This window comes from Rhipicephalus microplus, chromosome X (assembly GCF_043290135.1).
Source record: "Rhipicephalus microplus isolate Deutch F79 chromosome X, USDA_Rmic, whole genome shotgun sequence".
Taxonomy (NCBI): Eukaryota; Metazoa; Arthropoda; class Arachnida; order Ixodida; family Ixodidae; genus Rhipicephalus; species Rhipicephalus microplus.
This window is the reverse complement of record NC_134710.1, coordinates 311421873-311445633: the sequence shown is the minus strand read 5'-3', so window position 1 is coordinate 311445633 and position 23761 is coordinate 311421873. Positions and strand designations below refer to the sequence as shown.

Below are 23761 nucleotides of genomic sequence, written 5' to 3'. Positions count from 1 at the left end.
TCCCGCGGGCAACGCAATTCGGCCGCGGCGCAAGTGGCGACACACGTAGGAGGAGGGTGCCCTGTCGCTGCGGCGGGTGCGAACCCTACGGGATGCGCGATGTTTTGCATCCACGACTGCGATCCGGTGGAATAATGGATGCCAATCGATTGTAGCCCCGACACACGGCTCATCAAAGCTGCCAGATTTATGCGTTGCAAAATTTGAGGGAATGCAGTGCAGCTCTCCGGGTTTGCGATTATCATTTTCTCCAGAACATCTGGACGTAAACCGCGTATAAGGTGCCGCAACCGATCATCTTCCGTCATAGACGGGTTCACTCTTGCACACAGCTGTACGACGTCATAGTAGTACTGCTCGGGGGTTTCGGACGGCAATTAAGTGTGGTTTTGTAGCCGCAAATAGGCGATCTCTACTGAGTGGCGACTCGTAAAGGACGTTTTTAGTAGCGTCGCCCATTCTTCCCATGTATTAGGGGCACCGGTTAGAATTTGAGTATTGTGCCACTTTTTCGCATCTCTGTCTAAGGCCAGATATAGAAATTTCACCTTCGTGGCTTGGTCCCAATTATTTAGTGATGCTACATGTTCGTAGCAAAGTAGCCACTCGGAAATAGATTCCTCCGGCGCACCTCTAAAGACTGGTGGTCCGATGAATGGTTTAACTTGGGGGGTAGACATAGCAGAGAAGAAGGTAGGGGGTTCCGTCATAGTAGAGCAGTCAGAGCTAGGTTCCTGATATTTGTTGTTGACTCGGGGCATAATTTCAGAGCGGGACTATCGTTACCGAGCAACCTCCACCACTTTGTAGCGCAACGTCGGGGTTGTTCAAGTTAGGCGCATCGGACGACCAGGGAGACGAATAAGTGTGGGTGAAACTCCGCGGAGGCCATCGATGAGAAGTCAACACGATGAATTCGGGGAGCACTCATTGGGGGTTTATTTAGCTAACACAACTTCAAGTTACAAAATGCACTGGGTCACAAAGACAAAACATAGAAAATGGTGACATACCCCTCGGCCTCCATGGCCTGGTCTCCCATGGTGAGATCCGCTGTTAACCCCGACTCCGCTCACTTTTCAAGTTCAAACATCCTCTTTTTAACCCTTAGTCGAACAAAGAGTCTTCACAAAAACCAATCACATGTTGGGACTCGCAGCATCACAACCAATCACAGAAACACTTTCATAAAAGGCACTACAGTTGTAAAAACCTCCTTACCAAATGAAACACGCAAAGGGATAAGTTCTCCGCACGGGACACTCTCTCCCATACCAGGCCGTGCTGCCTCCTTCGGCCGACTACCGTCGGCGGCCATTCCCACGCTCGGGCCCCGTAAGTTCTTTCATTAACTGTTGCTTCCTAGAAGCGTCCTTAAGAGCGATGGGTACACCATTGCTTACCAGGTGTACATGCGACAGCGAGGCGCCCCGACATCCTAACAACAGCGCGAGAGAATATGGTCGTTTACCTGCCACCACTATGTATCGGTCAGGCTAAGTGGTCGCGTCCCCATGTCATTCTCAATGACACGCGTGCCTGTTAACAATGGCTTAGACTCAGACGGTGGCGCCGGACCTGCCTCTCGCTAGACGCTCTTCCGAGTAAGCTTTCCCCTTCTAATCCCGAACGGGGGCGACCTTGACTGCTCCGTTTGTAAGCCGTAAAAGAACAAGATTCTCCGCGAAACCTTGCTCTCGCGACAATACTACACGGCCGCCGCTGATTTCCCGCCAGAACCCTAGACGTTGCCATGCCATCCGGCTCGGCCGCTTCGTTCGTTGCACTGCCCCTAGCCCCTTCTGACTGCACTAGCGGGACAGGCGGGCGCCGCGGCGCCGCTGCCACCCCGGCCGCCCGGCCATTGGTAGGTGTTCTGTGGCCCAGCGCGACCGGCACTTCCCCTTTCTGCCTCGCCTTCAGATGGAATGCGTTGCGTACGGCAGTTTTGCATTCGAGAAATTGTGCGCATCTTCGGAGATGTTTTCCTTCCTCTGTGAGTCGCGCTCACGCGGAGACTTCGTTGGCTCCGTGCCGGCACTGACGATTGCAGGGGGCCTTATTTATGGATCTGCGGACGCGCTTAACGTTCATTGGCAGTGTACGTACGCAGGGTTATCGCGGACAGCCGAATAAAACGGTAATTAACGAGTTGCGTTATGTGTGTTTTTGTATTAGCCCACATTATGTGAATGATAGAATAAATTATCAAGGGTGATTGGGCGCTTATTGCACATTGTGTCTGCATTGTTGAAGGCATAATAAGCCGCCGAAAACTGAAGCGAGGGTAGAGATTGAAACGGCGATGCGAACAGGGTCCGATTACGCTATCGCATAGTATACTATTGACGGCGAAGCTCAACCGTCCTCCAAGCTTTCCTTTTTTTTTTTCTTAATAGGGCACTGAGAAGGCGAAGTTTGCACACAGCTTCGCGTTTGAGAGGTCATGAGATCACTTAAGGTTTTCGTTCAAGGCAACCTTCACTTGAGGGACAACGCAGAGATAGAAACTGCAAAAATCGCTGCGCACAATGTGCGTCGCGCACACAATCTGCTTTCTCTCGCGGGCCATTTCAGCGTTTTTTTTGTCGCTTGTCCAGTGCATTTCTTTTTTTCTGAACCGGCTCGAGCGGCGATTTTTGTTAAAGGGATTCTCAAGACCTTGTTTTACATGTATTATCAGCGGGTTGCGTAGACTGAAGGCGCAAGAGGTAAGTGCAGCAAGAACGGTAGCTATAAGGACAGGCAGTTCAAAGTTATTCAGCCTAGAAAATTCAAATTACAATAAAATGGATGGCTACCCTCAACTCGAGTTTCGCGCGGTCACCTCCCCCCCTCCCCCATCTGATGTAGGATGGCTCTCCCAGTTTCCAAACTAACTGAAGGCTTTTACGTACAGTAAGCTTGCATGCCACAGTGCCCGTTATTTCCAATGTATTGAGGACGCCGTTGCGATGGTTACAAATATTTATCACACTCATAGTAACTCACTCATGTTCCTACTCGTTGCTACTTACCCTCACAACAACTCACTCACCTTCGCAGTCAAGTCTACTCACTCTCATGAGTACTCACCCACGTTCGTACTTACTCCTACTATCATTCATGAGCTCTCACTCACTCCTAATCACACTCATGAATACTCACTCACGTTCTCACTCACGTTCATACTCTCTCCTTCTCACACTTAGAGTACTCACTCACGTTGATACTCACTCCTACTCAAACTCACAAGCTCTCACTCATTCTTACTCACACTGATGAATACTCACTCACATTCACACTCACGGATACTCACACTGATGAGTACTCACTCACGTTCAAATTCACATCTACTCACACTCATGAGTACTCACTGACGTTCATACTCATTCATACTCACACTCCAAGTACTCATTCACGTTATACTCACTCTTACACTCACAATACTCACTCACGTTCATACTCAATTCTACTCACGCTCAGAGTACTCACTCACATTCATACTCACTTATACTCACACTCAGAGTAGTCACTCACGTTCATACTCACTCCTATTCACACTCAGAATACTCATTCACGTTCATACTCACTCCTACTGACACTCATGAGCACCCACTCACGTTCATACTCGCTTCTACTCACACTCAAAGTACTCATTCACGTCCATTCTCACTCCTACTCATACTCATAAGTACTCACTCACGTTCTACTCACTCCTACTCATACTCATCAGTACTCACTCATACTCACACTCACGACATTCAAATGAGTATGAATGAGTGTGAGTGAGTGTACTCATAAGTGAGTATGCCAAGCTATGATTGTGACAATATTAAGCTCACAAAAACACAGGTAAAAATACAAGCGTCAGCGAAATAAGTGAAGACCAGGAAATCTATCTTTGCTTCGAAACTAGTCATTGTCGTGTGATTTCTTCACAGGGCACTTGGTGGTCTCAGATGTCGGCTTGCAGTCTCCACTACCGACACTGTACGCGCACCGGGCTCGTATCGGCGGCTCGAGGGCCGCGGCTGAGGCCGTCCAACAGAAGCCTGCGGTGAGTCCTTGCACCCAATACGTCTGAAACAGAGCTCACCGCTGCCTCTACCTATACCCGTCTGATAACTACTTCTGGTCTCTGATAAAGTAAAGTCACAGTTATGTCAAAAAGGCGAAGCAGTGAATGCGATAGCAGCGTATTCGAATGTTTTACGAAACAAGGCTAGCATTCTAAGGAGCAATAATTTTTTTTTAGTGAGCATGCGCTTGCTTAGTAACCAAGGTTCCTGCGGTGCGGGCACAGTAGATCACCACAACAAGGCTCGTGCGTAGGGACGGCGTTGGTATACGAAAGGAGGCTGGCAGTCAACTGCTTTCGATTCGATCTCACGTAACCCGACAAAACACCGGTGTCAAAACCAAGGCCCGATTCAATGAAGTCCAGCTCTAGCCCCGCAGTGTACAGGGTGTCTCACGTAACTTTATCCAGTGTTTAAAAATATGCCGGAACACGTAATTAAGATGCAACCATGTTGCTAACCGTTGCCCGGTGTTAAAGTATTTGAAAGTTTCAATGAGAAAGTTGCAGATCAGTTTTCAAAACGTCCAAATAGATAGTTTAGAACTTTATATCTGTTAAGTGTTAGTGTTTTCTGCTATTTACAAATGCCCGCGAAAAAAAAAAAAACCCACGTGACAAACCCGCTCGCGCGTCAGTGCGCACGATGATTCTGGTGCTCCCTCACGTTCCGCGCACGAACGACACGCTTCCCTCGCACCGGTTTATGACAGCGATAAGCATTCACAGTGGTTATCGTTTTTGTGGCCGACAGCAAAAATGTGTTCATCGTAAAGCTACGACAATCGTTGTGGCCCTGCCGAGACAGCAAAATGGGGCAAATGCTATCGTTCGTACGCAGAACGCTAGGGATAACTAAAATAATTGTGCACCCTGGCGCATTAGTGGGCTTATCACGTGGTTTTTTTGTATTTCGCGGGCATTTGTAATAAGCTGAAAAACACTAATACCTAACAGATATAAAGTAAGAAACTGTCTAATCGGACGTTTTGCAAACCGATCTACAACTTTCTCAATGAACTTTTTATCTATGTTTCTTTTTTGAAAAGTTAGTTATTAAACATATCTAATTAAACACAATATTTGAGAACATGAAAATGGTCTGACTAAGTCTAGGCAACGGTGAACTTCATGCGTTTGGTCCCGTCGTAATTACGTGGTGCGGCATACCTTTAAACTCTGGTTAAAGTTACGTGGGACACCCTGTATATTATGTAGAGTAGCGATGAGAGCGGACACCCTTGTTTCAGACGTCGGCAAACCGACACTGGCTCAGTACTGGCCTGACCAAAAGTCGCAACCACCATGTCGCTGTAGAGACGCTGGAGGAGGTCGATCCAGGTTGGTGGCATGTCGATATTCTGCACGCGGCAGAGCAGTATCGTGTGGAACGCTGTCGTACGCTTTCGCCACATCCAAAAAGCAGGCCACCAGACCTCGGGAATCCTTTCCAGCGATTACAATGAACTGCGTGAGGACGAGTGAGGACGAACAGGTTGTCGTCCAGGCGGCGTCGTTCCCTGAAGCCGTTTTGTAGCTCAGAGAGGAGCCCATTTGCCTCTGCCCATTCGTTCATCCAGCATTTCAGCACCTGGGCGAATACTCTGTACATAACGCTGGTTACTGTGATGAGTCTGTGGTTGGTGAGGAAGCTGGCATCTCCTTCTCGTTTCGTCACCAGACACACAGGACTTTGGAGCCAGTTAGCTGGTATTGGGTTAATTCCCCTGAATGATGCCGGTTAAGGTCGTCGCCAGGTGTTCCCGGGCTCGTTCACGAGCCTTGCCATAATTCCATCCAAGCCATTTGCTGTCTTAGAGCTAATTTTAAAAATAGCGAGATCGATGGCCAGTCGAGTCACTTTCCATAAGCTATCTTTGGGATTGGTGGTCCCACATGTTGCGGGAGAAGTGGGCGATTCATGGGGGTTGAGTGCTGTCGTATATCCCTCGAATGTGGGCAACGAAATGACGCGCAGTATCCTCAATCTTTTCTCTCGTGTTCTCATCCAGAAGTTCATGCATGGATGCTTTACGGTCGAGCGATGTCATGTATGACCAGAATTTGCCCATGCCGTTTCTCCCGGCTCTCGTCAGTGACTGCAGAATTCGTTGATTGTTCGCCATGATTTTTCGCTGGACAATCTGTTGCACCTCCCTTTTGCAGTTGATGTAATCGACACAGCTATGTTGTATTTCTGTGATACCGAGAAATTTGACAGCTCGCCGGTGAGCTCTGTTTGCGGCCCGTCGTCCTTCGAGAGCCGCCTTCACTTCATTGTCCCATCAGGTCCTGTGTCGTCGCCCTTTCCCACTCTTCAGGAGGACTTCATGATTTTGCAGGATGCGACGGAGGTCCGAGATATATTCGTCGTACGTGACCAGAGACGAATCGACTGTGCTGTTTTGAAATTGTTGCGCAACAGCCTCGTACGCAGTCGCCGGTACGCACTTTCGGATGTTCTCGACTGGCGCTGTATAGCTATGTTGTCGAAATGTGGACGTTGAGAACGATATCTTTAGGTGATTATAGTCGCTTCCCAGACTGTGGTCGCCAGCCTCGTCAACTTGTACCTGAGATGTATGTACGGATAGTTCACGTGACATAAGGACGTAGTCGATGGTAGACTTTGTAAAAACACCATCACAGTTACTGTACAAGTTGGCCACCTCGAGGGATAAATCTTCGGCCATTTGTAGCATGAAAGACCCGTTTGCGTCCTTTTGTTCATCGAGAGGCTCTATGTGGCCATTGAAGTCCCCCATTAGGAGCACCTCTCTCCCCGTTCCCCAGCGCGCCACATCGTCTCTAATGCATTGTAATATTTGACAATTCGCGTAATACAGTCTTCGAGTCACACCTAAGTAGACAACCCCGATTAGAATCGGGATGTTCAGGGTTTCGTCGGCAATCCACATGTGTTCTGGTAGCCGTGGCCATATCGTACCACTTCGCCATAGCATACTCACACCTCCACCTTTTTGATCTCCGATAGATCGCTTATTGCCAGCCAATTGCCAGTCGAGGTGTGCAGGCGGCTCTTCCAGGTCCCGGAGAAGGGTATCTGCTACTGCAAACAGGCTAATGTCCTTGGCTGTTATACTCCTGTACAGATATTCTCATTTTTAGGGCTTTCTTGCCCCTCGGAGGTTGAGGAACCACACGGTGGCTTCAGGTATCCGGGGGAGGCGGCGAGAGTGGTGTCTGCGCCTCAATGGGGCATCTGCGTGGTTGATTGATTGATATGTGGGGTTCAACGTCCCAAAGCCACCATATGATTATGAGAGACGCCATAGTGGAGGGCTCCGGAAATTTCGACCACCTGGGGGTTTTTAACGTGCACCCAAATTTGAGCACACGGGCCTACAACATTTCCGCCTCCATCGGAAATGCAGCCACCACAGCCGGGATTCGAGCCCGCGACCTGCGGGTCAGCAGCCGAGTACCTTAGCCACTAGACCACCGCGGCGGGGCTCTTGAAAACAACTAAATATGCACTAAAGAGCTTAGTAAATAGCACTGATTTTTACAAGTGAAGTTATGTATAAATTTGACTGGCTCAAATATTGAACACATACATGACTGCCTGCTGCGGTCACTATTAGTGAATCTTACTCAATGGCGCCGCTAACAGTGATAATAATTGTCTCACATTGTGTCACCCTGGATACATAGCTATCTGCAAACACAGCTCTTATATACATAATTTACAGTGCTGACTTCTTTTTTAAGGAAAAACTAAAGGAATAATTTTGAACACTTGAATCTTTAATACAGCTAATAGGTGGCTCTGTGCAGTTCTCTTTCCGCAAGAAACAGAAGCCATGCGCCGCTCCTGTGCACCAGCAGCCAACTTTTCTACGAGCCAGCATTGATGACAGGCTAGTCAAGACATATTCCGCACTCTCTTTCTACGACGAGCATGTATAGGCTGCGAAGAAAACAAAAAAAAAAACAATTTGCTGACATGTGTCTGTTAGCGAAGCAGAATTTGACACTCTTTTTAGGATGATCAGGAACAATGTGTTATAAAAAAGCAGGATGTACAAAAACCAGACATGTTACAACAAAAACTTCCTCAATATTCTTGGCGAACACAGCTGCAACCTTACGAAAGCATATGCAATTTCCGCATTATTATGTGTCACAAAATATGCTTGAATAGCGCTCCTGCATAGTGCGTATACAAGCCAATTCACTCATAAGACAGCACATACATGACATGCACTTTCATGAAGTATCCATTGCAGGTAACATATAAATTTAATTTACAATCTTATTTTGAACAAAGCTAACGTAACTTTCTTTCGGCTGCTTACATTGAAACGATTATACCTATAATATTAAAAATTACTTTCACTAAATATTATTGTCTGCTGCTGAACTATGGCTATTAATTTCAATAATTCCAGGTGGCTAAAAAGGCAGTGCCCTTCACTCATGCCTCAGATACCCCTCATTAAAGGCTGCCTAATGAATAATAGAAAACCATGTGAAAATGCTAAGACATACAAAGCACCAACCTGGAACAAAATACCATTCCAATAAAGCATACAAGCATCTGCAGCAATGACCGGTAACCGGAATCCTGGAAACTATTGGCCGTGATTTAGCAATACACAATAAACATTTGATGCGACTGATTTGTGAAGTTGTATAATTGCTTCACTGCCAACAGCTTCGAAACATGCAGTCTGTATTCATGATTTTCAGATAAATGCATTGTCCAATTTGACATTTTCACAGTAACACGTGCATGCCATATGTATACATACGATGATGTATAGCCTTGTTGCAAGTTTTGGGCGATAAATAATATTGTGACCGCTGCCCTGTTTCTAAAAACACAGGAGATCCCTTCAACATCCGTAGCGCATAACTAGAGAATTCAAGCCCGTCATCTGATGTTAAGACAATTGAAACAACGTGCTGACTACGATCAAAGGCAAATAAAAGCATGACGTTTTGGCCCCCACACAGGAGCCTTATTCACTTGTGATAAACATTGCGCTTTTATTCGCGGCCACTGTGTGGTGTTTTATTGTTTTCATGTGTGTTTCTAACCAGACGGATTTAAGCTTATCATATATTAGAAAATGCCATTGGAGGTGGTGGTCTAAACTGTTCTTATTGTTCGTACACGTAAAAGTGTTCAGAAAAGTTTCAACACCAAGGGTGGGTGAGGCGTATACAATACTTATTAAACCACAACATGTTCACTCTTCACTTTTTCTTCTTTAGGTACGTTTTTCCATTCAACTCCGTTCTTCAGAAGACGAAAAGCCTTCCTGGCTAAAGCATTCATTGAAATTTGCCCGACAGCAGAACGAGAGGGGCGGGGAATATTAACTTTGGTTGGGTGTCAGTCGCGGTTTCGTGCGCGCCCTGTCAATGCTTTGTGACGCCAATAGAGCTCTCTTTTTTATATTCATAAGATGCCTCTGTCTACGTCATGCTAGTGTTGATGTCGCGAGGTACTGAAAACTCAGATAAATACTGAAGCTTACTTTAAAGCCGAATTAATATATCTTGAAGGCGACGTTCATTAAGAAGAAGTGCCCATGCATGAAGTGGAGCTATTCTCGTGGTGTCCTTCTAGTGGACATGTTCACTTTGGCAGAGTGCTTAGGTTACTGTAAAAAGTGGTGAGCTCTGACGTGACACTCTTGACCTTGTTGACGCACCAAACCTGCCAGCACATTACCAGCGTAAAGACAACGAAAGTGGCCTAAATGTACAGTGACTAGACACCTAAAAAAACCTGACCAGTATGAATTTGCGTATGAATGCGTTGAGACATTTAAAGAGTGATGCAGAAAATACGTTCCGACCTTAGAAGTGCGTCCGGTGGGCAGCCACGTTATATCTATTTCAAGTGCTCACGTGATCAGAGTTCATGCGCGTCCTCAGAGATGTGCGTCCAAAAGCGGATCTCTGGGGGCAGCATTCGTTGCGGTGGAATGCATTCCATTATCCTGATTTGTGTCGAAAGTTGTGGAAGCTTTGTGTCGTCAAATGGACGTTGCCGAAAAAAGACCAAAAAGAGGCGGCGCGTAGCTCGCTGAGCTCCAGCCAATCAGTGGAGACCAAAATGGACACCACGAGAATCGCGCCCAAGGACTCTCAAACACAAGCATCTCGAGTACCCCACATTTGGTGTCAGGAGTCTTTTAAACATAGGTAATTAGAGGTTGAAAGATGTACCCTAACTTAGTCACTGCACGCTATGTTTCGTAGAGCCTCTTACATCCCCTCATCACTTCAGCCATCAAAGAGGCCGTGCTGCTTCTCTGGCAAGAAAAGCACTTATGTCGCTTTAAAGACATATTTTGGTTCTCGTTTTCTGCAAGTTAATAGTGAAGTAATTATTCCGGTTTTCAGTCACCATCGAACTAAATACTTTAGAGGCGCAGCCAGGAATCTTTTCTAGGAGGGGGGGGGGGGGGGGTTCAGTCAAACAGTGAAAAATTTGAGGGAACAACTCACCCCCAGGCTACACCAATTATCACTTGACGGCAATGAAAGCTTCGTCAAAAATTGTTGTAATTTACTTGCCAAAGTTGCGATTGGTTGATGAAGCATGTCACAGTAGGATACTGCAGATTAATTTTGAGCACCTACAGTACTTTAGTTGAACTACATATACAAACGCTGTTGTACTTCACGTTCATAAAAAGGAAACCACCGTGGTCAGGATCGAACTCGCAAGTTCAAATTCATCAGCACTCAACTTCTGCCAACGATTTCTAGTGTTCGCAAGTATGACTCGTGAAAAGCGTGTAGATGCAGACTAAGGGACGCATACAGGTGACGTATACTTGTGACAACGATCCGCAAATCACGCAACGCACTTGCGCTACTGTATCGCGCCTGTGATAAGTGTATCGAAAGCTTTACGTTTTACGTTTTCGCCTAGCGGTATTAAGACAGCATCAAGCATCATTTTACAAGAAGGCCGCGATCGGACCAAACCATGGAATATGTGATGACCAACACGACGGAGCCTAGGGGTCGACCGTCATGCAGTCGCGCAGGCCGAGGAGGTGAGGCCCCTGTTGCGAGGTGCCGTAGCATTGACGAGAGTGTTCAAGAGATGCCATGGGGTGAGCTAAAGAACGGATTTTCTGCAAGAACGTCGAAACCGTTTTGATTGTTCTTGCACCTCCGTGCAAGCATTCGGAACGCAAGTGTCTTGTTTCATTTGCTATTTATTTGCACGTGTGGGAAGGAAAGAGCTGACTATTGCAGTGATTAAAATCTCTTTGTGCTTGGTAACTTAAGGCCTACATGGCCAGCTTAAAAAGTTGGCAAGTAAAGAGAAGGACGGCGAAGTTGAAACCTTAAAATAGTTTATTTTTGATGGCTGCATTTGCGTGCGAAGTACAGCCACCCATTTTTATTAAAGCCTGAACGCACGAGAATAGACTATATACCGAGTCAACAAGCGCCAATTTTCGGTATCTGGTTTCCGGAAGGACCTGACACAAGGCAGCTGCACACGACTCTTCTTCAAGAACATGCACGTATATCGTTAGTTTCCCCACCCTGTTTCGTTAAATGGCGTTTATTGATGGGGTGGTTGTAACTCACACGTTAAGGTAAAAAAAAAAAGAGGACGGGGGTCATACACCTAGGTCAAAGCAGAAGTGCCATTATCGCCCCGCCGCGGTGTTCTGGCTAAGGTACTTGGTGGCTGTTCCGCAGGGCGCGCGATCCAATCCCGGCTGCAATTTTGATAGAGGCGAAAATGCTGTAGGCCCGTGTGTTCAGATTTCGGCAATGGTTAAAGAATCCAAGGTGGTTGAAATTTTGGAGCACTCCCCTACGGCGTATCTCATAATCATATGACGGTTTCGGAACAGTAAATCCCACTTATCAATCAATCGGAAGTGCCATTATCAACAATCTCCGGAGCCCTATGCAACATTGGCTATCGTTGCCTGCGCAGCTTCATAAACAAAACCAGACTTTACGAGGCGAATGGCACACAATAGTTATGCTTGTAGGTTCTCGAGTGTTTACGCCGATCTCGTCTATTTCAAACGATAAGGTGATCGATGAGGAAAAAACAAAACAAAACAAACACCTAACGCAGTGTGTCGTTTAATCAAAGAACGCACTTTTTGTAAGTTTTTGTGTTCATATTGGTCTGTTGGTGCTTAACGACGATCGGAGACGACAGCGTGCCATAGTGTGATCGGGCGAAATAAGCATCGTGCGTGATTGATTTCATCATCATCATCATCAGCCTGACTACGTCCACTGCAGGAGAAAGGCCTCTCCCATGTTCCGCCAGTCAACTCGGTCCTGTGTGATTGACTTCACAACGTTACGAAAGGGAGCGAAGTTTTGCTGAACCCTATAGGAGCACGTGTCAATCAGCATTCACTGCTTTCTCTGGCAAAAAAAAGTTCTAGCGTTGAAATATGGCACTAATAATTCCGTCTTTTTATATCCCCTTCAGGCGCATCATCGCAAAACTTGTCGCAGGAGCTCGTGCTCAGCCACAGAAAGCCGTGGGCTGAGCGTGCGCTCTTGGTGTGTCGCTTAGGTACAGCCGTCATTCTACTGAAAGGAAATACGCGCCCCACCTCAGTGGTATAGTGTATAAGGTACTCGGCTGCTGACCCGCAGGTCGCGGAATCTAATTCCGGCTTCTGCAGCTGCATTTTCAATAGATGCCAAAATGCTATGGCCTGTGTGCTCAGATTTGGGTGCACGTATAAGAACGCCAGGTGGTGTCAATTTCCGTAGCCCTCCTCTACGGCGTCTCTCATATTCATATGGTGGTTTTGGGTGATTAAGCCCCGCATATTAATCAATTAATGAAAGGGAAAACGCGACCAAATGGAAAATATCTTCGAACCAGGCATTTGATGCGCCACAGTGACTTAATGTCAAAGTAAAGGGAGGCAGCAGCCCCGTGACTTTTATTGCCCGCCACCCTGCACGCACCATAAAGCATACACGAGCGAGCCGCCGAGCACGCCCTATCGCTTCATATCTCTAGAAAAGCTGAGAACACGCTGATATTGCTCCAGAGGTCGGCATAACGCCAGCTGTAATTGGGGTATATAAATAACTTGACGTGCGCTCTCGCAGCTAAAGCCGTGCGCTACAGAGCAAGAGGTCACACGTTTAAGTCCGTGCGTCAGAAAACATTTTTAAATGCGCATGCATTTCTTAGTCCGGACATGTCAGGCGTCTGTGTGTGCGCGCGCGCTGGCAGATGTTCTTTCTGCTCTCACTCCCTCTCCCATAGCAACAGCTGTGGGCACTTACTCTCGCCTCTACCAACTGGAGCAGTAGGTGCGGGCAGAATAGCGAATAGTTAATAGAGTGGAAGAAAGCGTGCTCGCATCATGGGAGCTCGGCGGAGCTCCCGCGTGTGTGGAGGGATTGTGGGAGAGAGTAGGTGCAGTACTTCGATCGACATCAAGTCAAATGTCATTCACTTTGGACGTGTAGCAGCGCTGCCGAAGGAAATGTCATTCGGGAACTGAATGCCTTCGCTACCGAATGTCATTTTCTATGCTCGTCTGGCACGGGTATTATTTTGCCGACCCCCCTCAACCGCCTCGGCTCGCTCTCTCCTCCCTTTCGCCCGTGGCCGCGTGCCTATCTTTTTTATCCATCTGTGGGCGGCAGATGTCCATTTTATCTGTGAACCACAATAGGGTTCACGAGTGGTGCAAGTGTAGAGAAGTTGCAGCTGATAAGGGCACAGCAAGTGAAGGTCACCAAACTGCTCGCCCCAACCGACGTCGATCGCTTCCTGCGACCCCCCCCCCCTCTTTCTTTTTTAGCCTACTTTCTTTTTCTTCACTCTAACTGGCCCTTTATTTCCCGTTTACACCTGAGTTCATCGGTTGAAGTGTCCTCACATGAGAGACAGTTATCATACACTCTACACTCCTTCTAACATTTTTCTAGACAGCCACCTCCCCCCCCCCCCCCCCCCCAAAAAAAAAGCTCAACCACGTGCACGCAATTCTCGAGGGACGACAGTATTTCCTGGAGCGTAGGGTCATTTGTCGCCATCGAGTCGCAGGTTTCTGGAAAACCAGAAAAATACGCTTGTCGTCCAGAGATCGTGACGATTTCCGCCACATGGTAGCATACCCGGTTATCGCTTAGCTTGTTTTATCGCGTTCCGATTTTAGGAGACGTGTATTGTTATCCATGCATAGAGGCACTTCTAACGTAGAAGCCAGGCGGCGGCCGTATTTTGTCGGTAATCTTGTCATCGACGGTTTGTTTTGATGCTTCGGGGGTAGCTTGCTGCAATGTTGTTTACTTGCTACCACGACCTCGTCGTGCTTGCTACAATGGTAACGGCGTCATCATGGTCGTCATGCGAGGTTGCCGCGAAGTTGGCGAAGTGCGTCGTAGCGCATGTTTTTGGGCGCCCCTCAAAATCACAGCCCATACCACTGTTGAACGATTGCGAGAAAAGGTAGCCACAAAATGTTTTTATGGTGTGCGCGGGCGGCCCGGGGACAGCTTGTAGAAGATAGTGTCATCCACCACCGAAGATGAGTAAAGTATAACAAAGAAGCTGTTTCTAAACAGTGTGCATGTAAAACAGTGTACGCGTATGCAAATTGTGAAAGTCTAAGTGACCTAACTTGTTTTGCATTACCGCAATTTTAGCTCTTCTCGAAAAAGTTTTCATAAAATATACCCAGCGTATTAAACGCACTCCCCCCAACTTTGCTCTGTTTTTTCGAGAAAAAAGTGCGTTCATTACGTGTGTAAACACGGTATACGTTGAAGACAGCATTGTCGGACGCGTTCAGCGACTCGCAATGCACAGTATTTGCCACGTCGATCGACACGTTAACCACCTGCCCCTTTATGCCATACTTGCTGCTGCCTTGAGTCAAATACCTGACAATCGTGAATGGCAGACGTAGAGCAATCGGGTGTTCTTCAACGGGGTTGAGAGCAGCCAGGTGAGGGGCCTTGGGAGGATATCGGTACTCGTGCATAACACTCGTTGCAAGAAGGTATCACGTGTTGCCATGCCTACGAAGCGGCGAGACGTGGACGTAGTCTCGAGGAGGCGAGCACGCGGGCCATCGCAACACCGACATCTCAGATGGCGGCGTGCCATCTAGTAAGCATTGTTGGAATCACCGGAGATGCAATCGGAGATGTGCTCACTGATGTACACACCGACACCGCGGGACAGGGCGAGAGCATATGAAGCTCACTGAGCAAGCTCCTAAAAACCAGTGCCATGTCTGAAGACAACCAATAAGTAAAGGTTACTTAGAAACGGGGCGCAAACGACCATGCGCTTGATCTTGCTGCTTACTTTTATGAAGGTGGTAGGATGGGAAGCGAGTGAAGAGAGCGTCTGCCACTGCACTTGTTGTTTTGCTGGGTGATCTTGCCCGGCGCAGGGAGCTTCGCCGGTACCGCGGAGTTCGGAAAGAAGAAAGGAAAATAAATTTATTTTTGTCCTGCTGAACGCCAGTGTAAGGACCAGCCACCACGCTGGCCCGCTGGACCGTCTTGAGAATGGGGCTGCAGTGAGAATGGGGCTGCATAGAAACTTCTCGCACTCCTCCAGGGCGAAGCTTCACCCCATGTCTTGGCACGTGCTGAAGATATGCTCTAATGAGGCTATCTCACCACATGCTGAGCACAGGTCGTTCGGGAAGACGTCAGGGTATATATTGTGGAGAAAAGCAGTATTTGGACAAGATATGGTCTGGATAAGCTGAAGGGAGACTGCTTGAGGTCTGTGGAGTTTAGGGTGTGGAGGAGGACAAAACCTCCATGAAAGATAAAATAATTTAGTCACTTCCTTTACGAGTATGGCGCGTCCCTGTACCCGGGGTAAGGAAAGGTATCAGAAGCGGTAGGGTCTGTCAATCTTCGCGCGGCGTCGTTCACGACTTTCTTTGTTGGCGGTAACTTCCCCCTCTCATGTGGGCAGGGAACCAGTGTAAAAAGTGAAAGGAAACGTGTTCGCTCGTTTGTAGAACACGGAAAGCTAAACAGGAGATGCAGCCCCTCTGGAAGGCCCTAATGGCTGCTTTTGAGTCATTATAGACCACCTCTTTTCGGTCATGGAACACAGTGAGTGCGATGGCGACCTGCTCAGTCTCTTCGGGATCGAAAGTCGGCACTGCTTAATGGCTACTATGGGCGAGAAAGCGTCTTGTTCTCTGTATTTCGCTGCATGGTCAAAACTGGCATCAGTGCCGTCTCGGAACAAGCTCCTCAGAATTGCGGCGGCTCAGACCTTTGCACCTCCTGGCGTTGTGGTCTCGGGGGACATTGCGTGGGATGAGAGTGACGTAAATATTGTGTTTCACTTCCCGGTGGGGGGGGGGGGGGGGGCTGGGTGTAGCTCGGCTTGTGAGTTATGGGGTTGATCCTAATCTTTTCGAGTATTCTTCGGCCTGCCAGTGTACCAGAGAGCCTTTGAAATTTGGCTCTCTCCTGAAGCTCAGCGATCTCTTCTCGGGTGTTTTGTATTTCCCACTTCAGGAGGTCCTCAGCGTGTGAGGTGATTAAACGCCTCCTTAATGACTGTGTGTGAGTGCGTTAAGCTGTTCTTGTTCGGCCTACTGCCGGTTGTGCGTGGCCACTGTGTAATGGCGTATTCGGTTAGCCGCACTGGTCCTCTGGCTCAGAGTCGCCAGATGCAGAGGCAGCTCGTAATGGGAGCACGAGAGGCAGCGTACCAACCAAATACATAGGCGATCTCAGAGCGCTTAGAGTAGCGCGCCTGTAGCGCCACCGTGCTGCCAGCGTGGGAAGCTGCCTGGTAAACATTGCTGCGCCGCGCCAACAAATGGTGCCGATTAGTTCAGTGGACATCCCTGGCATGTCTGGCCTTTGTTATATCTTTTCTCTCTCTCGTCTTCGTCTGAGCTGCTATCTTCAACTCAAATCACGAGGTTTACTACAAGCTGCTGTAACGACAGCATTGACGTATCTTCCGCCTCCGCTAGCCGCCTCGTTATTAACATGGTGTATACATGGTGTGCACGTGCGTCACGCAGTGCCCCTTCGTCATTTCCGAAATGCGCCACCGACATGCCCGGGTACCTACCGACTCCGTCGCCTACCGCTGCCGTGTTGTCTCCACGTGCTTGTGCCCGTTCAGTTCTGCCTCACGATGCAAGCTTGAAGGCCGCTAGTGAGGCAAGTTGATTTAGTAGTCCCCGAAGAGGGAGCAGAGCTTCAGGATGTTTGTTCGCCGAAATTTATTATCGAAAACTGAGAACGCACATTGCGATTTTCCGAAAAGTACCGGCGTGTTTGGCTGGCGCGGAATAACAAAATAAACTGCTTGAAGAAACTCGGTGATATTTGCGTCTTCGGGTGTAACTTTATTACGGGTTAGTGCTATAGCCAACCACTTACCTGCAAACAGAGATAGCTTACCGAGGTAGTGTACATACAAACTTGTCCACGACCACTGCGTGCACAATCAGTGTGTCAGAGAGGCGGTTAAAATCGTCATGACAATCGTGGAAATTCGGGTATTGCATTGAAACAAACTGTGAAAATGGATGTGAAACAATATTAGTTCACTCTGAAGTATAGCCTATCGGTTCGAGATGGGGGGGGGGGGGGGTCATAATTTTGAAAAATTGGTCAATTATTACCCTAACACGGTCTCCATCATTTTAAGGGACTCTACTGTACATCAGCGTACGAAAAAAATGTTAAATACAAGGTGAAAAAGGTGTCAGAACATACGCAAAAAAAAAAAAAAAGTGATGACCGGCATTACCACGGCACGCACCACGCGAAGTCTCTATCTGCCTCGTATAATATTTGCCTCGGCTGTTTCCACAAATTTCAATCAAATAGGCTCAACATCAGCACTCTTTAAAACACTTGAGGGGGGGAGGCTGCTACTTTGGTGGCGTGAACCGCAGCAGTATATTAATATTAATATTATATCTCTTGTAAACTTACCTAGCTCTGCACGACTCGTTTTCGATGGGAGCTGCTGCGCTTCGCTCATCCACTCTTAAAATTGCATCTCGAAAGACTTTGGGCTTTCACTTGTTCTTGGGCCACGCAATCTGTGGTGTTTGTAGTGAAAGCGAGATAATGGGCCCTCGTAGGTCGTGGCAGGCAGCTGGTGTACGCGGTGGCTGGTATACGCGTCGCACATCTTGAATTTCTAGTCTTGAATCGAGTGAAGAAACGAGGCCTTCCTGGTCCGATGAGTTCGTTAAAGTACAACAAAAAACCACAATGCTTTCTTTTCAACATCGTACTCAACAACAGATGACGAGCCCCCACAAACCGCGCTGCAGCACGCGAACTGCCATAGATACCCAGGGAGGTACCCAGGCATGGCGGCAGAGGGTGACAACGGCGGAAGTGACATCACATGAACACTATGTATTTGTCGCTTCGTAGATGTGAATTCGCCTCACACGCGTGCAAGAACGCCATTAACAAGGCACGTATGTCCAGGAAGTATCACGCGCCCGGCTATACCCCCTTCCTAAATGCACACTCGCGCTCCTCACCTCGTTCACCTGCCGGCAGCCACGTGATTGGTTGTGTCACGTGATCTGTACTCCCGGTCAGATCTCACCACGCTCTCACCTTGAAGTTAGAGCGGTCGGAAGCACTCTGAGTCAGAGGCTGATGCTCTGAAAGAGCGAACCAAAGGTAGTCCGAGCGCTCAAAGCCAGCAACCGAAGGCGCAGCCACTTTTCAGAGCGCCCCAGAGTGCTCCAAAATGCCCAACCGAATACGCCATAAATGAAATGGCATAGCCCAAAAGGGTAGATTAATGTGATTAAAATGTCTTTGAGGCCTCGGTGCCTGTTCTTCGCACTGGAGTTCCGGTCTAAAAAAAAAAAAAGGCTTCACTCCCTTCAAAAAACAATTTAAATAGAGCACGTTAGTCTCTCTTGGCGTTTTTCGCATTTCTGAAGCACTCCATGATGCAAGAATACTATTTCCTGTGGCGTTTATATTGTGCGTCGTCTAGATTGGCCCAAATATGCGGTGTATCAGATGTGAACTGTACACTGCTTTGTCATGCAGCCACCGACCCGTTTGTATTCTCCTTGTGTCACTGTTCTGCGCGATGAACTGATTTCACTTCATCTTGTGTGGGCAAGCGACTATACCAGCGTGTAGCCGACAAACACGAAATCTTCATACGCTCAATGCAACGTGCACGTCCTTCTAAGAAATAAGTGCATGACAAGAAGCTATCACCTGTAGGAAAGGTATAGGCGAGGAAGAAACCACTCCTTCGTGTTCGAAAGCAGGATGGTGATTGCGCAGTTTTTTTTTTTTTTGAGTATCATGAAGGACGTGAAAACACTTATTTTAGGTCGCGGTTTTTAATAATGGCATGGTTTCACATCTTCTTTTTTTCTTTTAAGGACACTAATTCAAACATAAAGGTGTGCGTCGACCTGAAAGAAACAGTGTGACAGACAACGCTAGCGCCATTTTGTGCGCTTCACCTACTGCTGCCGGTCTCGCAGGTTATTTCCGCTATAATGCGCTTATACAGCGCGCGGACGACGCTCGCATAGGACCCAGTCGAACCTGCATATCTGAAACCACCGCCAAAAAGTAGGAATTAGCTCGGCATATCCTATGCTTAGATATAAAGGGTTTAAAGTGTTTGCTGGATTTGTGGTGTGCAATCTGGCTTCATTGCACTGCTAGAGGATAATGCAATGCGGCAAACGGCAAATACGCGGACTTTTAACGCGATGGCGTAAAGAAAGTGCTCGTTTCGCAGAAATTACAAAGGATCTGCATTGGGTGCCAGGCCCACCACTGGAAACTCGAGCGCTGCAATTGCTGTGACATGCAGTGTTAGATCACGTGATCTCCCTCGCTATGGCGAATGAAAGCTGGCGGTTGGATGCGTTTTTTACCGTGACTTCGCGGTGATTTTTGAACCGAGTTGTATTGCTCTGAGTTCTTTGTGTGCGTACTTCTGGAGACTACAAAATGTGGAAAGTTGCAGTAAACGTTACGGATGGCATGCCGCAGTGCGCTACGTACGTGATGCAACTGTCACGGCTGCTGGCAGTGCCACTGTGACCTCTTTCTCTCATTATTGTTGTGACTGTTATTTCATGGTCACAGGCTATCATGTTGTGACTGTTATTTCATGGTCATTGGGTTAAATTAGGCACAGGTCATGAATGTTGACATAAAAGTGAAACATTTCAGCTTCTGCACGGGAGCCTCGTTCACAACGAAAAATGAATGTGCCAACATTCCAATTATGTATATTTTAAAATGGAACGTAGGAGCGTTCATGTGGGGCAAGTTGCCCTCATTACAAACATTCAAGAATATGCGCCGCTGTATGAATGGTCACGAAGTCGAGGAATATTGCCCAGTAATTCAGTTCTTATCCTTTAATTTTGTTAATTTTACCCTATTCTACGATCTATTCCGTGGTGAGTTGCTTCTGCGTGTTCGGCAAGTGTGTTCGAGAGAACCTTCTTTCTGACATACATGTGCCGCACCAGTATTTGCTAAAGCTTCATGATTTATATGTTGGGTTTAACGTCCCAAAACTACCATGTGATTATGAAAGACACCGTAGTGGAGGGCTGCGAAAATTTCGACCACCTGTGGTTCCTTAACGTGCACCCAAATCTGAGTTCATAGGCCTACAGGATTTTCGCCTCCAACGAAAATACAGCCGCCGCAGCCGGGATTCAATCCCGCGACCTGCAGATGAGCAGCCTAGTACCTTAGTTACTAGACCGCCACGGCGGGGCTTTGCTTTTCTCGCCAAGGTAACTTTTACCGCAGTGTGTGCCACCACCACCCTCCTCCTCAGGTGTTTGTCCCCATGTGCGTTGCCAATCATATGGGCTTCTATCCGCCGGTGGCATAACCAGGTGGTCGTACAGCAAACCTGTGTCCCCCCCCCCCCTCCATTTTTTTCTATGGTATGTAGCACACAAACAAACGGTCTACGTCAGCCCGCCGGGGCGAGATTATAATCAAGGTGGTGCCCCCTCAAAAAAAAAAAAAAAATCTGCCTATGCCCCTGCCAGTCGCGACTTCAGCCTACACGGTTCCTTGCTTGTATATTACGTCTGTAGAATGAGCCCATAACCTGTGTCACTTCATCTCAATACTTTGATCTACAGTTGAGAACGCACTCAGCTTCGAAAACTGATTCATCTTCTAAGAGCTGCCGTGAAATCACACACAGCTTATGCATAAAGCCGTAAAAAAAGAAAAACTGGAGACTAGAAGTTCTACTGAAACATGACATTGACGTTTAGACCATGGTACGTAAGACCTCGCAGCATGCTCATTCAAGGACGCAAAATGATATGGCTGGTTGATGGCATTTTTATGATTATTTATGTATACCCTTTGTAGAAGCTCTGGAACTGAACCAGTCATTCATAATTTTGTGTGGCTCAATGGTGATCGAATGTGGAACGTGTGACCATCGTAGATAAATTGCGCAATAAATGTTAGGATTATGCCGCAGAGAAAATTTGAACTCTGAAGGAGGCACGCACGTGCGTGATTCTTACGTTTGCCCGCAATCATAACAGGAAAGTTGCAGCTGTAATGCTGCGTTTCTTCCCACGAAGCGGGGAATCTGCTTGCGCAGTGCTTCGTAGAACTATGTGTGTAACACAAAAATGTAATTTGCGCATACATGTCATGTCAACCACGGACCGTGTTTAGATGGAAACCTACAATTGAATGAAGTAGCATGGTTGCACGTATATCTTGCAGCAAGGATAAGTTTTTTTTGCAGTTAGTACCCCTTTAATGCTTCAATTTGACAAGGAATGAGTCGTACCTTTTACAGAGGCAACGTGCTTGACACCATGGTTTTGATATACAGGGTGTCCCAGGTAACTTGAGCCAGTTTAAGAATATGCCGGAACACGTAATTACGACGCGACCAAATGAATGTTACTCACCGTTGCCTGGTGTTAGTCAGACATTTTTTGTGTTCTCAAATATTGTTTAATTAGATATGTTTATGCACTAACTTTTCAAGAAATGGAAGATAGATAAAAATGTCGAAGAAAAAGTTGTAGATCAGTTTGCAAAACGTCTGATTAGACAGTTTTGAACTTTATATCTGTTAGGTATTAGTGTTTTTCTGCTTATTGCAAATGCCCGAGAAATACAAAAAATACCACGTGACAAACCCCTTCACGCATCAATGCGCACGATGTATCTAGTGCTCCCTAACGTTCCGCGTACGAACGACACGTTTCCCTCGCATCGGATCATGCCAGCGATAAGCACTTACAGCGGTTATTGTTTTTGTCGTCGATAGCAAAACGTGTTCATCGTAATGTCACCATCATTATTGCGGCCCCGCTGAGACAGCACAATGGGGCAAATGCTATGGTCGTTCGTACGCGGAGCATTATGGAGCGCTAGAATTATTGCGCGCACTGGTGCATGAGTGGGTTTGCCACGTGGTATTTTTTGTATTTCGCGGGCATTTTTAATTAGCACAAAAACAATACTAACAGATATAGAGTTCAAAACTGTCTATTTGTACATTTTGCAAACCGATCTACAACTTTTTTTTGACAATTAAATCTATCTTTGTTTCTTGAAAAATATTTAATTAAACATCTCTAATAAACAATATTTGAGAACACAAAAATAGTCTAACTCCAGGCAATGGTGAGCAACATGCGTGTGGCCGCATCGTAATTACATGTTCTGGCATATTTTTAAATTCTGGCTCAAGTTACGTGGGACACCCTGTATGTGGCCTTAGCAGACTACGCTGGCAGTCAGGCATTACGAGATGTGTAACACTTTTCCAGCGCATTTATTTAGTACTTCGTGCAGCCAGGGAAGAAGCTGTAGCAGTATTTTACTGATTTCGTTGAGTGAAGCACCCTAATAATAATAAGTGGCTGCGGGCTGCGCACGAGAGGGTGGTGGAGCATCCAACCACGCACGTCACAAGGATGCTGCCACATGGTGACGCCACGGTATGTCCTCGCGCCCAGTACTGCCGGGCGAGTAGCTCACCCTATAATAACAGTAGTACGCAAAAGAATAACACAGAAAAAAGAAAATGATACACAGTGCAAGCAAACAGCAATGGGACGAAGTTTTTAATAGTCTCGACGACCAAATAAATGCTGGCCAGATATGGCACATGCTCAAACACCTGCTATACCCAGATAACACCAAATCAGCACACAAGCAAAGCTTGCGTAAACTGGTACACCGGTATAACGGCAGTGAGGAGGACTTGATCACTGAGGCTAGCAACACGTACATTCCCGCCATGCCCGTCATAGAGCACGAACCATATACCGGAGGCCCGAACGAGCTCTTAGAGGAGGAGTTTACCGTGGCTGAAACCAGGGCTGCGTTACAGAAGTTCTGCAACATCAATTCTGCACCGCGACCAGACGGGATCACCAACAGAACACTACGGGACCATGAAGACCAAGCCATAAGAACATCACGCAATATAATAACGAGTGCTGGACCGAGGGAACTATTCCGAAACAGCGGAAAAAATCCAAAAGAAACCCTATCCCCAAGCCCGGGAAACCCCCCGATCTATCGAACTTACGCCCCATATCACTAGCGTCCTGTGCTTTGAAGCTGATGGAACACGCTTTTCTAGACAGAGTCAACACCTATCTTGAGGAGAACGAAATTTACCTAGATTCAATGTTGGGGTTCCGCACACAGCTCTCCATGCAA

General features: G+C 47.3%; 1 protein-coding gene across 2 annotated transcripts in view; it reads left to right on the top strand.

Annotated features, from left to right (window-relative positions):
* The first annotated feature begins 10964 nt into the window (after positions 1-10964).
* Positions 10965-23761, top strand: part of LOC119161312 (uncharacterized) — a 43335-nt gene continuing 30538 nt past the window's right edge. The window contains exon 1 of one of the 2 annotated variants that reach the window (XM_037413718.2): positions 10965-11103. In XM_037413718.2, coding sequence (XP_037269615.2) covers positions 11034-11103 — 70 coding nt within the window. In that variant the 5' untranslated portion in view covers positions 10965-11033. Of the gene's footprint in view, positions 11164-23761 lie in introns of both variants that reach the window. The other variant, XM_075879500.1, reaches the window with a different exon arrangement.